Genomic DNA, 22,262 nt, shown 5'->3' on the forward strand with positions numbered 1-22,262 from the left:
CCATCATCATCATCACTTCCATCTTTAACCTTAAAAACTTCATGTACCTCCTTATCAGAAATGTCAAGCTTCATTTTCTTCTTTAAATGAGCTTTTCCCTTTTTTCTGTCTTCTTTTGATGATCCATCAAATTCCTCATTCTGATCTTCTTCTGGTTCATAATTGCTATCTTTAACTTCAGCTTTTATTCTTTTCTTTGTTCCTATAATTTGTTAAACTAGAAGATATTAAAATATTTACTTTTAAAATTAAAATATTCAAGAACAAATAATCTAATTCACAGCATATCAATCTAAGTTAAGATCCTAATATAATAATTTTTTATAAACCTTCTGAAGGTTCTAGTTCCTTAAGCCTTCTCTTTATCAATAATTGCTTTTTTGAAATCCTTTGAAGTATAGAACCTAATACAGTTAAGTACAAACATAAAAACATGTTAAATAACTTTAAAAACATACATATGTACTTTATAATCATTTTTATTTACTTTATTAAACTTATCAGTTACTTTTATGATCAATCATGTATTCATAATATTTATATTAACATCATAGACTTATAAAGGTAAATAGTTTGCTTTATAATTGTTTCTATTTACTTTATAAAATGAATTATTTACTTTAAGATTTATACCTTGGAGTAATAGATTCATTTACTTTACAAATTTAATACAGAACATATGAATCTAACTTTAGATTCTAATTTAATAAACTTTACTTTATAACTTTATAAATGTTTCTATTTACTATATCAAATAATTATTGTATTTCAAGATTTTATACCTTTAATTGGAGATTGTTTTGAATTTGTTGCTTTCTTTGGAGATTTCTTCTGTGCTGCAGGAACTTTCTTGGCTGCAGGAGATTTCTTTGCTGAGGAGCTTTTTTTCTTGCAGCAGCCTTCTTTGCGGCAGGACTTTCCTTTGCTGTAACTTTTTGTGTTGCAGGTTTTTTTGCAACATTTTTCTTTGTCATTTTAATCTGTTTGCAATTCAAACAAAAATGAATCATACTTTCAAACTATATGTATTTTCAAACTCTAGGTTTAGCAATTATACACAAGCCATAATAGCTACACAAGCCATATATAATAGCTACATTTGTTTATAATGTGCACACTATCTAGTTTTCAAAATCTTATGGATTAGTCTCTTTGTACAATAAATTGTTTTGACACATTTTAAGAACTAAAGGGGCATTTGGATCAGGGGTATTCAAGATATGGTAATGTAATGAGCAAGGATGATCATCTTGTTTGATATTATTATACACAAGCCATAATACAAAAGCCACATCAATTTATTGATTTATACACAAGCCATAATAGCTACAGATCTCACAGTAATTCATTAACATTTAATTAATTTAAGTTACTTTTAGCCAATTTCTAACTACTTGTAAAAATAATCCATTGAAAACTATAGAAACTCAAAACAAACTACTCCAAACATATGATTTTATTTTGTTGACTTTTAATTATTTTTTAGCAAAGTAGGAGCAAGCCAGGGAAGGGCAGCAGCACCCTTGGCATGACTTATTATCTACTATAAATCTCATGTGTTCTGTTTACTTTTAACAACAAATGACAGTTAAACTGATTCTTAGTGAAACTAGGGCTCACAATGATAACATATTGGACAACTTAAAATAAAACATTTCATGAAAGATTCTTATAATTTCAACCATTGATAAACTGATAGATCATACCAAACAATTTAACCATCGAATTCTACCATAGAAACTCATAACAAACTACTCCAAACATATGATTTTATTTTCTTAACTTTTAATTATTTTTTTATCAACTTTTATTTGATTTCTTTTTAACTATTATCAACAATTACTCATAAGTTAACCCAAATTACTCTAAATTAGTAGGAATAGAAGTAAAATTACTTAAATTCATAAATATAAATAGATCTAAAGTTTTATGAATATTATTCAAAAAAACTTTGTTATAATTTTATACCAAAATTTGTGAAAAAAAACTGATATAAATTTATGTCAAAATTCATAAAAAAATAAATACATAAATAAACCTTTGATTCAACTTCGAATTAGTTTCTAATCAATTTTAAATTAAATTACAACAAATTTAAACAGAAACGATAAGTAAATCAAACATAATTTGAAGAAAAACAAACAAAATTGTGAAAATACCTGATTATGAAGAAACTCGAACTTAAAAATACCAAAATTGAACTTTGAACTACTCCAATTCAACTTCTGCTACTTCAAATTTAACCTATTCAAGCAAAAAACACAAAAATAAGTAATAAATTGCATCAAAATTAGACGAAAGAGTATGAACTTCTAAGTTTTGATGTAATACCTTATATTTGCCAAATTTTGCAAATTTTTGAAATTTTTTGTTCCGAAACTGAAAAATGTAGACAATTATATATATATGACCAGGTTATAATGAGAACCAATCCTATAATAGAAACTAGGAACTAATCCTATAATACGGCAAAGTTGAAATTATTACTCCCTCCGTTATTAAATACTTGCTCCACTTTTCTTTTTCGGTCGTTTTTAAATACTTGCTCTATTTCCTTTTTTGGAAAGATTTTACAATATTTAATTCATTTCCCACACTTGGTGGACCCAACATAATACTCTCTCTCCTCCTATTCTTCCATTACTTTTTGCTTTTTACAATTTTTTATTTTCTCAACTACCCTACTACCTCCATATTTTATTACTTTCTCCAATTTCTCCTAAAACTCCGCGCTTGAAGAAATGGAGTAAGTATTTAAAAACGGAAGGAGTAGTATAATTTTTCCTAAAAAATACTTAGTGTAGTACAAAAATAGAAAGTTCGACACTTCGATTCAATGTATGACATTGACTAGTATGAGTACCGAAATCAAGTGTGAAAGCCTTGACTTTCCTTTTTCCATTGTTTTAACTTCAAATTTCTGAAAAAAAAAAAAAAAAAATTCAAATTTTAAACAATGCCCGAACAGCATCGTCTCTCACCTTCTAGGGTTTCGAAAGAGCAGCAGCGGTCACAACAACTGCCCTGCTCTCTCACTTCTTCCTTCTTCCAACCTTCAAACCAAGCTTCAATGGCGGCAGCTTGATCTCTTCCTCTAACCTCCCATTTTCTCTCTCCTCCCTTTAACAATGCAAGACCAAACCCCCCCTGAACCCGAAGCTCAAACTCCCGAAACCCTAGACTCCGATCAAATTCCACCTCTTCCGACAAATTCCGGCGCAGAATCCGATGAATTTGACTCAATTATCGATGTTTCCGACAAGAATTTAGATCTTCCTCTCTCTCTCCTCGACGGCGATGGTGAGAATTCGGCGGAAGGGTTGTATGTGTATCGTAATGTGTTCAATTTGATACCCAAATCGTTGGGGAATTTTGGGGGAAGGTTGAAGAAGCTTAAATTTTTCGCTAATGAGGTTAATTTGTTTCCGCAAGAGGTTAGGGATTTGGTGGAGCTTCAATGTTTGCAAGTTAAGGTATCCCCAATTAGTCTTATGGGTTTGCCTCTTAGCAAGTTGAAGTCTTTGAAGGAACTCGAGCTTTCGAAAGTGCCACCGAAGCGGTCCGGGTTCCCCATCATGGCTGAGATTTCTGCCCTTAAGTGTTTAACCAAGCTCTCAGTTTGCCATTTTTCTATTAGGTTGGTGGTTAAATACATTTTTTGCTTCTTTTTGTTTTTGATCAATTACTTTTATTTTTTGATGTTATGAATCACAAGTAATTAGTTGTTCTGTATTACACTTATGTTTTTGGTACAGTTTAATGTAATTAGTCAACTAGTCACCGATTATGAGAGAAGAATTTGTGGTTGTGAAAAGTGATTTTTTTTTTTTTATGTGCCTGTTCAAATATCTGTTGTTAGTATTTTGTTGATGAAGTGGGTTTAATGGAATTAGAAACCAAAGAGAGAATAATACATGTTTTTCACGGTTGAATTATGTGAAAGATGCAAGCTTTGTTTAGATGATATGCTGGTTATTCAATTGCATATTTGCAATATGCAATGAACATATTTTTGCAAACAAAAGACTTAGAAAATTAACAAATGTTGTGATCTCTTTTATGCGTTATTCTTACGGAGTAGTTGATAGTGTAAGCAGAAGTGGACCAGGATAATCCGTCTTCATGTCTGGAAACATTTACACAAATTATAGAAGAATACAAAATTTAACTTATAGGCATAGGGAAATCTAGGGAAAAATAAACTTAAAAGATAATCGCATACATTGTGGCACGGATTAGAGACATCAGAATAGGACAAACTTGCAGAGGATGATAATGAGAATGCTGATAATGAGGACAACGTAGGAAGTAAATATGAGGATGTAGGAAAGTGACCATATAGTGTAAGATGGAATGAAAGATCTTGGGGTTTGGGAGTAGGAAAAAATGATGCGGTTGCTTTTATATGGAGATAGGGACAATTTTTTTATTAATTGTATTTAGTTTTTGGGGGCTAAATTAAAGTTTGGAGTTTTTTTAATTTCATTGTTTAAATGTTAAGTTACTCAACTAATATCCATTCCGCATTTCACTGTACATTGTTCCATCCCCATTAATGGATTCTCCCCCACATTAATGTGTCATTAGACTTTTCTTATAAGAAACTAAAAAGAAGTCAATTTTAATATTTGAACTTCTCAAGAACACATCAATGTAGGACAACAACTGCATACCCTATGATCTACTTATCATCCTTAAAAACTACCTCCCAAAACCTTTTTAGATTTCTCAATCTCATCGCATCTCATCTCCACCACCACAAATCACTTTCTCTCTCCACCGCAGTACCACAACTGCCCCTATTCGCTCCTTATAGTCCTTAATTGCACTAACAAATGCCGGCCTCCATGCTCACTACCTTTAACCACTATTGCTCCAAATCTATGAACCTTAACCTCCATATGTGTTGAAGTGCTAGCTTCAATGACCAATTGAACATGATCTCCACCACCACAAATCACTTTCTTTCTTTTTCTTTTCTTTTTTTTTTTTAAATTTATTTATTTATTTTATCACTAGTCATGCTTTATTTGTAAGAAGTGATGGGTTTGTGTTGGGGGTGATAGAAGGGTCAATAGAGACGGAATAGTTGGATGTTGATGTGAAATTTGCTCATTATCATGTCAAATTTGTTTGAGGAGTGGGGTTTTGAGGAGAGAGAATTTGGGTTTGTGGTAGTGGTGATGTGTCATGTGTTATGATGACTCTTGCGGTGGGCGAAGAAAGAGAGGAGGGTAGAGGGTCTGGTGGTAGGTCGTAGGTGTAACAATATTGGGTCCGGTGGTGGGTGGAGGGAGGTGGGGAACTTGGGGTTTAATGGTGGAAAGAGAAAGTGATGAGAGTTTGTCGATGGTGAAAAAGCTGAGTTTTGAGTGGAGAGAGGGAGGTAGGGAGTGGAATGGGTGAATGAGCTAATAACTGTAGTTAAAGTTAAATTTTATGGAATTATTTTACCAATTTCATTCATTAATGTCATTATATGTAAAAAAATAAAATAAAATACAGAGCTACCAATGATATTCCGAAAAATCATCAGCATTCATATCATTGCCTGTCCCCACATGTTGTATTCATTTTGCATAATCACTCTAATCATATCTGAATATTACTTATTCTTCTGTACTTCTCCAAAAGAGGTATTAGTACTGAGTAAATGGAAGTTGTTTAGTCTATTAAATCTTGTCAATTCTTTCTTCAATGTTACCATTTTGAGTTAATTTTCTTATCTCCTTTCTTAAATTTATCAAGGTAAATGCTGCAACTTCTCTTTAAATCGCAGTCTGCAAATAAACTATAGAGAAAAGCAGACAAAAAAAAAGTTAAGAGAATAAAGGGTTAAAGGAGGTTGGGGTGGAGAGGAGATTACAAAGGAGGTGCTACTTGTTGTTCATTGAATTTTTTATTGGCTCATGATGAACAAAAGGTGTTATCAGTTTATCACTGTTATGATAATTGTGTCTAGAGTATTTCTGGCCATACTATTGGGTAAAGTATGTCTGGCCATCACTGTTATCTTGTGCATGTGAAAATTGAAAGTCATTCAGATTTAATTTTACTAAGCTTTATAAATTCCTGTTCTACACCTTTAAATATATTAATTTTCATTTTAATTATTCATGAAAATTCTGTTTTATGGATATTCCTTTATGCTCATTCTGCAGATACCTTCCTCCTGAAATTAGCTTCCTGGTTAATCTGGAGTATTTGGATCTGTCATTCAATAAGATGAGAAGTTTACCACAGGAAATAAGCTCATTAAAGGCCCTCATATCACTCAAAGTTGCTAATAATAAGCTAATTGAGCTACCAGCTGGATTGTCCACTCTACAAAAACTGCAGAATTTAGATTTATCCAGAAATAGGTTGACATCTCTTGGACTGCTTGAACTTAGCTCGATGCAGAACCTTCAGAAGCTGAATCTTCAGGTACCCAGGAACAACTAGCTTTTTTCTTTTTATTTTTTATTTTTATTTATTTATTTTTAATAAACTTCTGATCATATTTAGTTATTGATATTTCTTGCTGATTATTGATGGTTATAAAAAGTGTAGAGTTTAATGTTTTGAATTGCTATTTGACGACAAAATAATACTCACGATGACAGTGTAAATTACCATCCTACCCCTACTTTGAATTGTTATTACTCCTTATCCTTACTCATGGCTTGACCACCTTCTACCCCCAAAATAGTCCATCATCCACCATCACCTCAACTGCAACTACCATCACCACAGCCACCACCACTATCACTGTACATTTTCGGGTGTAACAACGGGCGACGGTGGAATGCGTATACTCGGAGGATTTGGGCGGGGAGGAAGATTTGCCAGAGGTTAATGCAAATAGTTGCTGGAAAACACTTACGGGCTAGGTCATTAATAATGTCGTTGTGAGTGTTTCTTTGTCATCAAATAGTAACACCCTTAACATTTTAATACACTCTACGTAATTTGGCTTTCCTGCAACTTAATAACTTTACGTAATTTGATCTGCCACGTACATTATATTCTGTTCCTATTACGTTCGACTTGTTGCCTTTTGGTTGAGACAGAGTTTTGTTTTCCTCTAACTGAGGGTTTTCCTAGGTAGCATGATTGGCAGTCTTATAAATAATGAAGGCATCAAAACCAATCATAATACATTAGACCAGGATAGGGGCTGTCCTTTCCATTTCTTTTTTATATTTCCTGGGCCTGTTTTGGGTGAGAGGGGGGATACAAAGTTGTGTGTTTTCATTAAACAAAATCTTGGATAGCAAGGAAGTAGGGTTGCCATTCCATCAACACAAAGCTCTTGAAGATTTTTCTATGTCTAAATGTTTAAACCTAACATGCTTACTTCATATTTTTATTATTGTCTAAGTACAATAAGCTTCTCAGTTGCGAAATACCTGCATGGGTTTGCTGCAATATGGAGGGTAATGGAAGTGGCGTCTGCAGTGATGACATTATCAATTCTACTGTTGAGATGGATGTTTTGGAAGCAACAATTGATGACAATGGAAGCATTTCTTGTGATGGTTAGCATGTTTTTTGTTTGTTATTTAGTGATTCTCGAGTGTTATTTAATTTTTTTTTTTTTTAATTTCCAAATGTTCATTGAAGTTAATCATATGTTGTAACGATCAGCAGACTATTGACCAATAGTGCTCTATATGATGCAGCATCTTCTAATTCTACCTCATATCATGTACCTGGGTCTTCTTTGATTGATAGATGTTTTGGTAAACGGCGATTAGGTAAGCGGTGGAAGAGAAGGCAATATTTACAGCAACGTGCTCGCCAAGAGAGATTACATCATAGCAGAAAATGGAAAATTGAAGACCATGGTGATACTTTCACTATCAAATCGAGTGAAAAGTGCAGAAGGTGCGAACAAGCGCCACTTGCATCTGACTCTATTTCTGAGTGTGCTACTGACATTACTTGTGTTGAGGGCCAATGTAAGCAGTCAATATATGGAGAAAATGAGGGTGGTGCAGTATTTCTTGATACCATTGATGATAGTGTGAAATCAAAGAAGGAAATTGATTTGGATAACTCCAATGGTATTGAAGATGAGGCCAACAGTGAAGGAGAAAATGATACTTGTTGCTGTGATGCTCCATCAACTTGCATATGCAGTTTGGGTGATAACATTGATAAGGCTAAAGAAAGCATTTCTTCCCCAGTCTCAAAAGCTTCCCACAAGTGTAAAAGGCAGTCAGATAAATATCTTGATAACCCAAAGCCCAGAAAGTCTCGGAGATCAACTGATGATCAGGCTGCTACTTCTCGCATATATAATTTCACATCTTTCTGTGGTGTTAAGGATCATCTACCAGATGGGTTTTATGATGCTGGACGTGATAGACCTTTTATGTCACTGAGGGATTATGAGCAAAATTTGGAGATCCATTCTCGTGAGGTTATTCTACTTGACAGGTTGTTACATTTTAAATAACTCTATACAAAATAATTTTTCGGCTGTCTTTACAGATGCTCAGATCATAATTCTTTTGAATTAATAAAATCTGTGATTGCCTACTCTTTGCTCAGGGAAAGGGATGAAGAACTGGATGGAATTTTGTTGTCAGCTCAAGCAATGGTTCTTCGGTTGAAGAAGTTGACTGGCTTGAGGCTGAGAAGAGACCTGACAGCTGATGATAATTTTCTGGTTGCTTCCTGGCTTGCTCTATTTGTCTCGGATCATTTTGGAGGTGGGGATAGGATTTATTCCCTTGATAGGGTTAGAAAAGATGTTTCTGGTTCAAACTATCAGAAGCCTTTTGTTTGTACTTGTGCTGTTGGGAATAGTGAGAATGGGATGGTGGCCTTGAAGAAGAATACTCATGCTGTGGAAGATGTTGTTTTACAAGATATCTGTGAGCAATCCCTTCAAACTATCAAAGTGAGACGCAATTCTGTAGTTGTGCCTTTAGGGGCTCTGCAACTTGGTGTATGTAGACATAGGGCAGTTCTTATGAAGGTAACTATTTTGTGGTATCTGATTCATTTACTGTTATAATTTTGATTGCTGTATGAACTGTTTACTTCTTGCACATTCCAGTACTTGTGTGATCGAATGGAGCCCCCTGTCCCTTGTGAGCTAATTCGAGGTTACCTGGACTTTTCTCCACATGCCTGGAATGCAGTCCTTGTCCAGAAGGGTGGATTATGGGTTCGCATGATAGTTGATGCTTGTCGTCCACATGATATACGGGATGAGATGGATCCAGAGTACTTGTGCAGGTTTTTTGAATTATTTAATGGCCCTGTGTCTTGTTTTGTTTTTGTTCTATAACTTGTAGCCGCATCATGTCATATAAGCTTGTTCAGAGGAACTGTTTTCATATCATTTCTCATGCTGTCATGAAATATTATTCTTGCAGGTACATTCCGCTTACTCGGATTATTTACCCAAAACTTGCTCCTAGCGATCCTGTTTCGACTGGTTTTCCTTCGATCTCTGAATGTGAAGAAATTGAAAAAGTGGCTTCTAGCTCTCTCATTTTATGCAAAGTGGGATCAGTTGAAGCTGCAGCAAAGGTTTGGTTCCTAGACATGAATGTTTATTGATTTTATGTATTGTTTTACTCAGCCTATTTATCGGGAACAATTTCTATGCTATTGGGTCTTTGGAACTTTGGAAGAATGTGACTCTATGTACGTGATTTAGCTCTGAATGTTTCCATCTCCTAGTCTGATTATCTGGAGACTAAAGTTATATTACTTGGACTCGGGTACTAGTGTGTGTGTGTGTGTGTGTGTGTGTGATTGATGCCCAAGTTTCACTTTTAGCTGTTTTATGAATATAATGTGCCTTTGGTCCAGATTTAATAACAAGTGTTCATATCCTAGAGTATCAAATAATTGACTTGGATACTTGAGAAGAAATGACGAGTTTGAGCCAAGAACAGGTAGCTCATTAATGGTAAAAGAAACATAATTAACTACAATGATCGTCACATTGTCACATCACAAGTGTCTTGTATATGAATATTATTAGTTTGGTACTTTGGTAGGACAATTGGAAACTATTGACAACTTTAGTTGTGACTTTGGAGAATATGGAAAATAGGTGGTCCATGGTCGACCATTCATAAATTAATTTGTGGTTCTCGAACAAGTTCTTTTTATCTGTATGTCAGTTATCATGTTAGTTCTCTCTCTCTCTCTCTCTCTCTCTCTCTCTATATATATATATATATATATATATATATATATATATATATATATATATTTGCCTCTGTCTTGCTTTTTTTTTTTTTTTTTTTTTTTAAAAAATTTATTCCACCTAGCTAACATTTTTTTGATGATAAGTCAATGTTGCATTTGTGAACTTTTTGCTCAAGCATAGATTATTTTGAGCTGGATGTGTGTTGATGTTCCCCAGTAGCTTTTAGTGAAAACTTTCAACTTATCATTGTCATAATAATCTAATGCATAGCCTAGTAAGTCGATACAGTTTTTAGAGTTAAAAGCTAAAATTGATTATCTTCAACATCACTACCCTCATAACTCCTTAGCTAACAATCCTTTTCTGATATATACTTTTTATTCTTTTATTATTCGTGTCCTTCATTTTTTTTGAAATTTGTTTTTATTATTATATATGTATTGGAGATTTGTCACGGTTTTTATCCCTTGGGGGTAGTGTTAGTGTGGTCTTTAATGTACTCCTAGCTGATATAGTTATTACTTCAGGTCCGTACTTTAGAGGTATCCGCAACTGCCCTGGATGAAATCAGGAATTTTGAATTTACCTGTATCGGGGAAGTAAGAATTTTGAGTGCTCTAAAGAAACACCCATGCATAGTTGAGATTTATGGGCATAAGATTTCTTCAGACTGGATACCTTCATCTTCATCTGATGAAAAGCCTGAGCGTCGTATGCTTCGTTCTGCGATTTTTATGGAATATGTTGGAGGGGGCTCTCTGAAGGTGACTCTTTTCTCCATTATAAACATTTTTTGTCAGTTGCGTTAGTGAATCTATTATCTTATGTCATCAACTTAAACCTGTGTCATACTACAGAATTACATAGAGAAGCTGTTGAAAACTGGCAAGAAGCATGTACCTGCTCATCTTGCTTTGTGTATTGCTAGAGATGTTTCATGTGCACTGAAGGAGTTGCATTCCAAGCACATTATTCATCGTGACATCAAGAGCGAGAATATTCTAATTGATTTGGATCAGAAGAGAGCTGATGGAATGCCTGTTATCAAGCTATCTGACTTCGACAGAGCCGTTCCTCTTCGATCCTCCTTGCATACATGTTGTATTTCCCATGTAGGTATACCTCCACCTGATATTTGTGTTGGAACACCCCGCTGGATGGCTCCTGAGGTATTGCAGGCAATGCATGAACGGAAAACCTATGGCCTGGTAAGTGTCACTTCCAGATATTAATTTGTGCTCTAATCTACATGTGACTGATCACTATCTGCATAAATGTGAAATAATCATGCATGTGAATCAGTCTTTTAATTGTTCTTGCAAGTTTGATTTGGAAAGGATGTGACCCTGGTGGGGATTCTAACCAGCAGGATTTTGTTGGTTGGACCTGCACGTCATGTTGTTTAGCTGGCTTGGAGTGTATGTTGATATATTTTATATTGTGGGATGATGTGCTTCCCATTCTCTCAAACCATAAAGGTGTAACGCTCTACTCTTCTGTGAATGTAAACTGAAATAAGAAGGCAATAATGATGCAATTTTTAGGGAAGAAGGCTGTTGATTAATTGATTTTAAAGATGGAAGCTTGAACAAAAGGGTGGCTTGAGGCCACTACTCTCTACTGAGTACCTTTAGGGCACAACTCTCCTAGCTCTAGGGATTTACAAATGACTGCCTACCCAACACACTCCCTCTCCCCCTTTCTTATATGTACATATCCTGCCAAAACAGATGGGACAAATACTAGCAGCTGTCACTCTGAGAGAGGACACTGCCAGCAATCATTAGCTCATTATAGCTCACTGATTTGGTGGCTCATTCCCTGATGGGCCATGTTGCTGTCCTGTCTTCCTTCTGCGCTCGTAGGTGATCCATTCTTTGTGCTTCTTGTAGCCCAAGCCTAAGCCTTTCGTTGCATCTCCCCCCCCTAGGAGAGTCACCTTGTCCTCAAGGTGAAAAGATGGAAATCTCTCTTGAATTGCTGCTGCCTCTTCCCATGTTGCCTCGATTAAGGGCAGATTCTGCCACTTAATTAACACTTCAAGAATATCAGGCTTGCTCGGAGCAGCCCTTGTATCTAGCACACTCTCAGGTTCAGCTCTCAGCTCCAGCTCTTCGGTCAGTTGGGTGGGTATAGAGGGGCTCGCCACATGGTTTCCTAAGGCGCGCTTGAGTTGGGATACATGAAACACGGGGTGGACTCGGCAAGTCTCTGGCAGCTCTAGTTTGTAGGCCACTTGACCAATTCGTTGGGTTATCTTGAAGGGTCCATAGAAGCAAGGAGCTAGCTTCTCATTTGGTCTCTTGGCCAACGATTTTTGCCTATATGGTTGCAATTTTAAGTAAACCAAATCTCCAATCTCAAATTCCTCCTCTCTTCTTCGCCTATCCACATTTACCTTCATTCGTTGCTGAGCCCGAATAAATTCATGTGCAGTTCATCAAGCGCCCAATCTCTCTCTTGAAGCCACTCCTCCAACCTATCAACCGGGGTCTGCCCACTGCCCATCCTAATCAGCTTTGGAAGTTCCCTCCCGTACACCACTCGAAATGGTGTGAAACCCGTAGAGGCATGGTAGGAGGTGTTGTAAGCATATTCCGCCCAATGCAACCACTTACCCCACGATTTGGGCTTACCATTGATAAAACAACGCAAATATGTCTCTAATGTTTTATTGACAACCTCGGTTTGGGGGTGGTACGCGGTGCTTCTTTTGAGGTTAGTCCCTTGTAGCCTAAATAACTCCTTCCAAAATATACTCATAAAGATACGATCTCTATCCGATACGATTGAGGTTGACATTCCATGTAATCTTACTACTTAGTGAATGTTTCTGCTACTGTGAGGGCACTAAATGGATGTTTTAATCCAATAAAGTGCATACTTAGATAGCCTGTCCACTACCACCAACACCGAGTCTACCCCCTTCGAATGTGGAAGCCCTTCTATAAAATCCATTGAGACGTCCTCCTAAATGGCCTCAGGAATGGGGAGAGGTTGTAACAAACGGCTGGTTGGCGTTGCGAATGCTTAGCTTGTTGGCAAGTAACACATTGCCTCACATGTGTTCCCACATCCTTCCTCATTCCCCTCCAATACCACTCCGCGGCTATTCTCAAATACGTCTTAGTCTCGCCTTGATGTCCTCCAACTGGGCTATCATGATACTCCTTCAAGAGTTTAGAAATTAGGGGTGACTCTTTAGGAATTACCACTCTTCCCTTAAATAGCAGCCTATTCCCTTCGAGGGTGAACCCCACTTGTGCTCCTTGCCCTGCTGCTATTTCAGCCATAATTCTGCTAAGTTCTTTATCAGCTTTCATCTCACCTTCGAGCTCTTCCCAATTAATCCCAGTGACTGAAACCAAGGCTGCCAACTCCCTAACCCTTTCTCCTCTCCGAGATAGTGCATCCGCAACACGATTGCTTGCTCCGGGTTTGAATTGAATCTCAAAATCAAACCCCAATAATTTCCGAACCCATTTTTGGTACTCACCACTCACTTCTCTTTGTTCCATGATATACTTCAAGCTTTGTTGGTGCGTTCTCATGATAAAATGGCGGCCAAGCAAGTAATGCTGCCACTTGACCACAGCTAAGCAAATCGCCATTAGCTCCTTCTCATATATTGCCTTAGCTTGTGATCTTGGACCTAAAAACTTGCTGTAAAATGCCACGGGCCGTGCTTCTTGCATTAGAACAGCCCCTAGCCCGTAACCCGAAGCATCGGCTTTGATGATGAAGGTCTTAGAGAAATTTGGCATCACGTGAACAGGCAGAACTCATTGCGATTTTCAACCGCTCAAAGGCAGCCGTAGCTTCCGGTGACCACCCAAAATTATCTTTCTTTAATTGCTCTGTTAATGGCCGTGCAATTTGAGCATATCCCCTTATGAATTTCCGGTAATAACGGTTAATCCTAGAAACCCGCGCAATTCCTTCAAATTCTGTGGAGTTGGCCATTCCACCATGGCCTTTATCTTTTCCAAATCGACTGCCACACCCTCTTGAGACACATGCCCCAAATATGCAACCTTGGATTGCCCAAATTCGCATTTCTTGAAATTGGCTACCAAGCTATGCTCCTTTAACTTGGACAGCACCACTCTCATGTGCTCCAAATGGCTCTCTTTGTCCGGGCTATATATGAGAATATCGTCGAAGAACACGAGCAAAAACTTCCTTAGGCATGGTCGAAACACTTCATTCATAAGCGCTTGGAAGGTAGCCGGCGCGTTTGTAAGGCCAAAAGGCATTACTAAAAATTCATAGTGCCCTTCGTGGGTACGAAACGCGGTTTTGTGCGTGTCCTCTTCCCTCACCAATATTTGGTGGTAACCCAATTTAAGTTCTAGTTTGGAAAATACAGCCGCCCCATGTAGCTCATCTAAGAGCTCATCGATGATAGGAATGGGGCATTTGTCGGGAATAGTTTCACGATTCAAAGCTCGGTAGCCCACACAGAACCTCCACGAGCCATCCTTCTTTTTAACCAACAACACCGGATTTGAGAATGGGCTAACCGATGGCTTAATAATCCCAGCCTCGAGCATCTCCTTAATTAGTCTCTCTATTTCATCCTTCTGAAATTGTGGGTACCGGTATGACCTTACGCTCACCGGATTGTTGCCCTCTTTCAACACTATTGCGTGCTCTAGCCCGCGTTTAGGTGGTAGGCCTTTTGGGGGAGCAAACACTGCTTGGAATTGTTGTATAGTTTTGGCTAGCCATTCAGGTACCTCAGCATCACCAGTTTCTACCCCGGTTTTAGCAGCCTCCAGCCGATTAACCTCCAGCCACAAACCCCTTTCTCATGGTGCAAAGTTTGAAGCATGGCTTTTAGAGAGATTTGTGTGCGTACCAAGGCGGGGTTACCCTCCAAAGTAATCTTCTCCCCACCCACCCTAAAGCTCATAAGGTGGGTCTTCCAATTATGGACCACTGGCCCCAATTTCTCCAGCCACTCAATGCCCAAGATTATGTCGGCGTTGCCAAGCCGTAGGGGTAGGAAATTATCTACCACCACGAACCCACCACTTAACACGATCCTCACTCCCCTGCATCTCCCTTTACCCCAGATAATGTCGCCGTTCCCAAGAGAAACCCCGAATTCACGGCTGCCCTCTACAGGAACTCCGATCTCCGCCACTAAGCCGTCCGAAATGAAATTGTGGGTGGCTCTGGGATCGACTAGTACCACCACCGGTTGAGGTCCAACCCTTCCCTCGAGTTTCATGGTTCGTGGGTTAGAGATACACACTCCGGGTGTTAGCTCGTCCTCGCTGGAGTCTGGTGATTTCGAAGGGCCCGCACCGTCGTCCTCCTCCACACCTAGGAGTAGGACGCTCATCTCCCGATTATTACACCGGTGACCGACACTCCATCGCTCATCGCACCGGAAGCAAAGCACCTTCGCCTTCCATTCCTGGTGTTCCGCATTTGTCAGCCGCCGTGGTTCACTAGTCTTGGTCGAGTAAGAATTGGTTGCCTTTAGGAAATTCACTGAGGCTTGTGATTCGGATGGGGCCTTAGGCCATCCTTTGGATGTCGACGATTGTGGGGTTGGGGTCCCATATGTATTTACAAGGCCTCCCCAGATGTAGCCCTTGATCCACTACCGCTGGCCACGGATCTACTCGACCCGAAGTAAGTGGGCCCTTTCTTGAGTCCACCAACCCGATTTCTTTCTTCGACCCGACCTGCAATCTCCATGGCTTGCTCCAGATTGAATGGATTCATTAATCTTACATCAGCCTTAATATCCTCTTTTAACCTATTTATAAAGTGACCCATCATTATAGTCTCAGGAATATCTTCACAATTCTATGAATTTCTTTCGATATTTCATGACTGTGGTCTCTTGGCTCGCCGCCAACCACTGTTCGTGGAGGCTACCGGTGCGAGTCGGCCGAAATTGGCGCAAGATTCTGCTTTTCAGGCTCTCCCAATTTGGCATGGGTCTCCTCCGATTTTCCCACTGAAACCGCCTTAGGTCATCACCTTCCAAAGCGGAAACGGCGGCTTGCAACCGTTGCTCCTCTCGTGAGTTGGTAATGATGGAAATACTTCTCTCCTTTCAGAATCCAGCCATCGGGGTCCGGCCCTTCGAAGACCGGCATATCCAGCTTCCTCGGCTTCCAGCGTTGCTCTCCTCCATCTTGCCCGTTGCGCCCTCCTTGGTTGAAGGGTTGAGCGTTCTCTTGGTTCCTCCGGTTCACCAGGTTTCGTAGCTCCTAAAGAACTGAGCTTGGGTGGTGGTGTTCACCGTCATCTGGGCGTCTTGTTGTTGTCGGAAGAGCTCAAAGCGGCCGTCGAGCCGCTGAATGGCCCCCTCCACCGTCTTCTTAATGGATCCTCCTGGGTTCTCATCGCTGCTTCCAAGGTTTCCAATCGAGTTTGGACTCCGGCCATCTGTTCCTCCAGCGTGTCGCACCTCTGTGTTGCTGAAATAACCTTCTTTTTTTTTTTTTTTTTTTTTTTTTTTTTTATAAATGAGGATAACAGAGTATGGGGGTGGTGGTTTCTGGCACCGGCAGTCGCAGGACCACCGCTCTAATACCACTTGTAACGCTCTACTCTTCTGTGAATGTAAACTGAAATAAGAAGGCAATAATGATGCAATTTTTAGGGAAGAAGGCTGTTGATTAATTGATTTTAAAGATGGAAGCTTGAACAAAAGGGTGGCTTGAGGCCACTACTCTCTACTGAGTACCTTTAGGGCACAACTCTCCTAGCTCTAGGGATTTACAAATGACTGCCTACCCAACACACTCCCTCTCCCCCTTTCTTATATGTACATATCCTGCCAAAACAGATGGGACAAATACTAGCAGCTGTCACTCTGAGAGAGGACACTGCCAGCAATCATTAGCTCATTATAGCTCACTGATTTGGTGGCTCATTCCCTGATGGGCCATGTTGCTGTCCTGTCTTCCTTCTGCGCTCGTAGGTGATCCATTCTTTGTGCTTCTTGTAGCCCAAGCCTAAGCCTTTCGTTGCAAAAGGCCTCAAAACTTGTTAGTGTATTAAATATTTAACTGGGAGCAGCAGCTAAATGTTGTCTGTATGTACGCTAGAGATGCAAACCTTTCCTTTTCAGGGTTGTAAAGGCTGTAAAGGCTGTAAAGGCTTCTATATTTTGTGCTTCTCAAATAACTGGCTATTTTCATTAGTTGGTTAGTGAATGACATGATTATCAAACACCTAATCACAGACAGGGAATGTATTGTGCATGTAGCAATATAATCTTTTTTTATTTGTCTGGTGTGATTTGTTTTTATTTGCAGTAAACATTGAACTAATTGTGTATATGTAAAATGCTTTGTATACATATATACTCCCTAAACTAGTTTCTATGTTGGACCATTCTTAATGTAGTACAATCTTATGCTTTGTGCTTTAATCACGGCCACATATAGCTTCGGGTGTTTGCGTGTGTTGGTGGGGTATGGACTATGGAGGTTTAGGTGCATTATTAGTTCATTGTAATAGATCATTGTACCTATTTTCTATATACTCCATCCGTCCCCTATTAAAGTTCCCACTTTTCTTTGAGTTTGGTCCACTTCTTCTTTTTCGTGAAACTATTAATTGATAATACTCCATTCTTTCTCCATACAATAAAAGAATATTTTAAAAAAAACCTGTTATTTCATAAACCCCTGTACAAATTCTCTACTAAAGACTTGTGTCGTTGCGTGGTTGTGCCCAAGAGAAATGGATGCTTTACTTGGGGAAAGAGGGAGTAATTAAAAGATTACAATTGTACTCTCTTTGATGTTTCTTGTGCATTTTCAATGGATTAGCATACCTGGCTACAAGATCACTATTGCTCCAAGAAGAGCAAAGGTCACTTTCCATATAGGGTAGAGCGGCGTGTAAAACACTTGAATGGGGTCAAATCAGATTTTATTTTTAAGAAAAAAAAAATCAGTGAATTCATCAAACAAACATTTGTTGCAACTCTTCTTTTGAAGTGAAAAGAGCTCAGTAGAATGATACAAAGCTGGATAAGTAGCTAAATAATTTCTTCAGAAAACTGAATTGGACTTCTTTTAAGAGAAAAACAGAAGTCTATTACCAGAAAGGTACTTCAAGGGCAAGAGTCAGTCTTACAATTCCTCATCTTTTGTAGAAGGAACTCTTCTTTGCTTTTCCCTTATATCAAGACATTACCAAAGAATTTTACTCTTCTTAATGGAAGATTTTGTCTGAGAGACTCTTTGGTGTCCATTGAGTAAGGCTGTCTTCTGAATTTGAAGTGTGATCCTGAATTCCTGATCCTGACAACCTTAATTAAGATTAGTTGCATCCGTTATTTCTACGTTTTTGGTGTTTATATAAGTAATCTAGCCCATCCCCTCCCCTCTAAAACAAAAGGTAAAAAACCCCATAAATGAAGTGGTGTATGCCTACTTTTTCAAGTTTTTTTATTTTTTAAAATGCACAATTTAGGCCTTTGGCTGACTCTTCCTGTTTGCAGGAAGTTGATATTTGGTCCTATGGATGCTTGCTCTTGGAATTGTTAAACTTGGAAATCCCATATTCAGGACTATCTGACTCAAACATTCATGATCTTTTACAAGTAAATCTCTCTCTCTCTCTCTCTCTCAGCCTCTGGTGTGTGACCCTTTTTGTTGAATGTGTGTGTGTGTGCACTCTTGATTTTTGTAATGGGCTGAGTTAGAGGTTTTTATTATGTTGTTTTCTTGGACTGGGTTGTGGTATGTGGTTGCTGTAGGGCATGGCCACAGGAGTATTGAGAATCCTTCTTTTTTTTTTTTTTTTTTTTTTTTTTTCTGGTTTGTTAATAGGGAGACAGAAGGTTACAGTTTGTGAACTTGGGCGGGAATAGCCCCAAAGAGAATATGAAGCCTTCTATATCTGCCAAACATCTAAGTTCTTTTTGAGTCATGACTACATTTGGCTTAATCTGATCAGATTTCCTTTTTTGTGATAAAGGCTTAAGTCCTCTTATACCCTTTGCTAAGAATATATATACGGGCTGTACATTTGTTCAAGCTAGTGCACCCTAATATCCTTTGCTTAGACTATATATGTGGATTTTGTATACTATCTCATGCTGCTAAAGATCCTATCTCCCTCTACTCTACACTTCCAATCCCATTCCCCTCAACTCCTACTGTTTTTAATGTTACATGTTCTTTGAGCAGAATGGCAAGAGACCCCTACTGAATGGTGAAATTGAAAAGCTGGGGTCGTTGGAGGAACATTCCGGATTAAATTCTTGTACAGAAATTGAGGGAGAAGACAGGGAATTGGAGGGTTTGAGATTCTTGATAGATCTGTTCCATCAATGCACAAATGAGAATCCTGATGAGCGCCCAACAGCTGAAGATATTTATGATATGCTGCTTGCAAAGACTAGTTCTTTCTCTGCTGCTACCAATTAGGTATAATAATGTACTTTGTAATCTAGATTTATTTTCGGCATCACAAATTTTGTAGACATAGGATAAAGGGGGTTACGACGTAGTGTCCGGGATTGGGAAATCACGTCACTTCATGGATATCATTTATCTAGAATTCTAGGCTGTTGTTTAATTCCATTTTTCTATTTATTGGAAGTTATCTTAAGCTGTAGTTCCCATTAATAACAATAAATATTATTATAGTTGTATTTGTATTCGTGTAATGTCGACAGTGAATTTCCATTATCTTTACACCAGTACTAGGTTTAGTTTTCATTATTGTTTCAGGCCTAATGTAATATACGATGTATAAGCTGATTTGAGTTTCTATATGGGTAAGCTGATTTGATTTGAGTTTATATATGGATAAAGCTAATTTGAGTTTCGATACGGCAAAGCTTATTTGAGTTTCTATGTCATATCCTTTCTTTTGGAAGTTCTACATTGTCTATGCCAATATCTTAATGTTTATTACAGTATTTATATTGATTCCCAATAAACATATTGGATATGATTTACAAATGAATGCTAATAAACACATTTAATCCAGAAAGGATCCTTCTGTGAATGCAAAGTTGCCAATCTTGCCATCCTACTTCCAGTGAAGCAACCTGAAAGAGTGGCTTAAGTGATGGCAGATTATGTTGTGGAGCATATGGATTCATCTCAACAATGTGATCTTCAGGGACCGTCATCTAAATCCCATCTGTATGCTTGCTCTAATTTCTGAGTCAACATCGAGATTAAAGAACACTGCCAGAGTTCTGGAGAAGGAAATAAATCTAGACCCAAATGAAGATGGTTTTGATACATTGGAACACAGGCCAAGTAGGAAATGAGCGTGTCTTCACGGTCTTGTTTGTTGGTACCTGGAAGAGGAGCAACAAGGGGATGCATCAAGCAGTGGTGGGGGTGGTTCTTTGTGATGAGGAATCCATATGCAAAGGAAGCATGGTAGTAACAGCTAACTTGGCCTTGCAAACAGAGCTAGGGGCTATTTGGTGCGGCATCCAGGTAGGAAGAGAGCACTCCAATTGTCTTGATATCCAGGCGGATTGTCAAGGAGCCTTTAGACGTTATTTGACATCCTCTAAGCTTGCCAAGGAAAGACGGAGTTCTTGCTAACAGCCTAAGAGTATTGTGTACTAGCTTATGCTTATCTTACCAATGAAGTTATGAAGAGCAAACTCGCACTTCTCTCTGTACTTCATTAATGTTCTCTCTTAACTTTCTCCTATTTGGCTATTATTGCGGAGCTAGCACCAGTTTTGAGTAACAACATTTGTTACTCAAATGGCACAATTGTAAATACTACGTAATTGCTTCTTCCTCTTTCCTCCTTACAGCCACCCCAACCACCACCATCATCATGCCATCATCATCACAGCCACCATCTCCCACTCCGATATTCTTTCCGCCGTCGACTTCCGATCTCCTTTCCCCGGTTGACCGCCTCTTCTTCGTCCTTTCTCAAGCCCACAACGCCGCGGCGGAACAAAACTCAAGCTTCCCCATGTCCACCTTCCTCGATATCTACCCACCTCCCCCAATCTCTACCCACATCTGAAAAAAAAAAATGAAAACCCTAGAAATGAAGGGTAAGGGCATGGTCAACCCAAAGGGAAGGGGTGACCATGTCCTCCATTGAAGCTCCTTCAATTGATGATGGGCCGGGTTCGACAGTTCGTAGATGGGTCGAGTTAACGCCGACGAAGTGACGATGGGTCGAGTTTGTAGATGGGTGGGCGATGAAGTGATGATGGTGATGGTGGTGGTGGTTGTGGTGGCTGTGATGGTTGAGGTAGAAGAGAAGTGAGGAGAGCGAAAGTTGAATGGTAGATATGAAAAGACAAGAATACCCCTTGAGTAACATATTTAACTTGGACTCATTATTGCAAAGCATAACACCTACACTTTTTTTTTACCATAGTACTCCCCTTGTAAGGAGGATTTTTTTTTTTTTTTCCTTAAAAAAAAATCACATCCTCTGTTGGTCTTCAACACCATAACCTTAATTCATGTTAATCTATACTATATATTAAACCCCATAACCATATTTCATGTTAATCTATACTATATATTAAACGGTGTTTATAAAAATGTTTATGTACCATGTGTACCAGGGGCGGAGCCAGTAATTGTTTATTTAGGGGGCCAAACTCAATACACTTTCTCCGTGTTTTAATTGTACCACGAGTGATTTCATGCTCATCAATGTATTAATTTGGCATTAAAATCTTTAATCATACTTTTGTAAAAATTATAAAAATTGATATTTAAAAATTAGATTTCAAGATGAATTTAACTGATAAAAAAAATATTATAAAATCTACATAATGAATATGGAAAAAGAAATTTTGCTTGGAGCAGTACTATAAACTTCTACAAAATACGAAGTAGTAAAATTAGTTCATGTAAGTTTTGCAAAGGAAAATAAAAAGGAAATAAAAAATACAAGTGAAAAACTGCAAAGTAAAATAAAAAATAAAAAAATGTAGGGACTAGGTTTCTAACATAGATCTCAATCATCTTATAACCAACTAAAACCTGCTAAGCTAAGAACATCTAACATATTGCTACATTTAATATATAATCTATACCAAGGGGGAGGCCATGGCCCATCTCAGCCCCCTGGTTCCGCCACATCATTATTCAACAATCTTTATTCATAT

General features: G+C 38.3%; 1 protein-coding gene across 2 annotated transcripts; it reads left to right on the forward strand.

Moving 5' to 3' along the window:
• Positions 1-2,919: 2,919 nt before the first annotated feature.
• Positions 2,920-21,524, forward strand: LOC145583085 (uncharacterized). 2 transcript variants are annotated; one of them, XM_081640212.1, is made up of 12 exons: positions 2,920-3,637; positions 6,162-6,426; positions 7,364-7,520; positions 7,665-8,424; positions 8,539-8,968; positions 9,050-9,231; positions 9,372-9,528; positions 10,687-10,923; positions 11,017-11,367; positions 18,642-18,743; positions 19,333-19,572; positions 20,141-21,524. In XM_081640212.1, the coding sequence occupies exons 1-11, from the start codon at positions 3,129-3,131 to the stop codon at positions 19,570-19,572; spliced, it is 3,390 nt and encodes a 1,129-aa protein (XP_081496338.1). In that variant the 5' UTR covers positions 2,920-3,128; the 3' UTR covers positions 20,141-21,524. The 2 variants fall into 2 exon arrangements, with proteins under 2 accessions (XP_081496338.1, XP_081496337.1); XM_081640211.1 differs by lacking the exon at positions 20,141-21,524 and having other exon boundaries at positions 19,333-19,949.
• The last annotated feature ends 738 nt before the right edge of the window (positions 21,525-22,262 follow it).

Source organism: Chenopodium album, chromosome 15 (assembly GCF_948465745.1).
Source record: "Chenopodium album chromosome 15, dcCheAlbu1.1, whole genome shotgun sequence".
NCBI classification, from domain to species: Eukaryota; Viridiplantae; Streptophyta; class Magnoliopsida; order Caryophyllales; family Amaranthaceae; genus Chenopodium; species Chenopodium album.

What these genes read in the sequence shown, in the direction of transcription:
- LOC145583085 (XM_081640212.1), top strand. Translation starts at nt 3,129, where the DNA reads ATGCAAGACCAAACCCCCCCTGAACCCGAAGCTCAAACTCCCGAAACC. An exon ending in GTTTGCCATTTTTCTATTAG is followed by an intron (nt 3,638 to 6,161) that starts GTTGGTGGTTAA and finishes CTCATTCTGCAG; the next exon opens with ATACCTTCCTCCTGAAATTA. An exon ending in CAGTTGAAGCTGCAGCAAAG is followed by an intron (nt 9,529 to 10,686) that starts GTTTGGTTCCTA and finishes TTATTACTTCAG; the next exon opens with GTCCGTACTTTAGAGGTATC.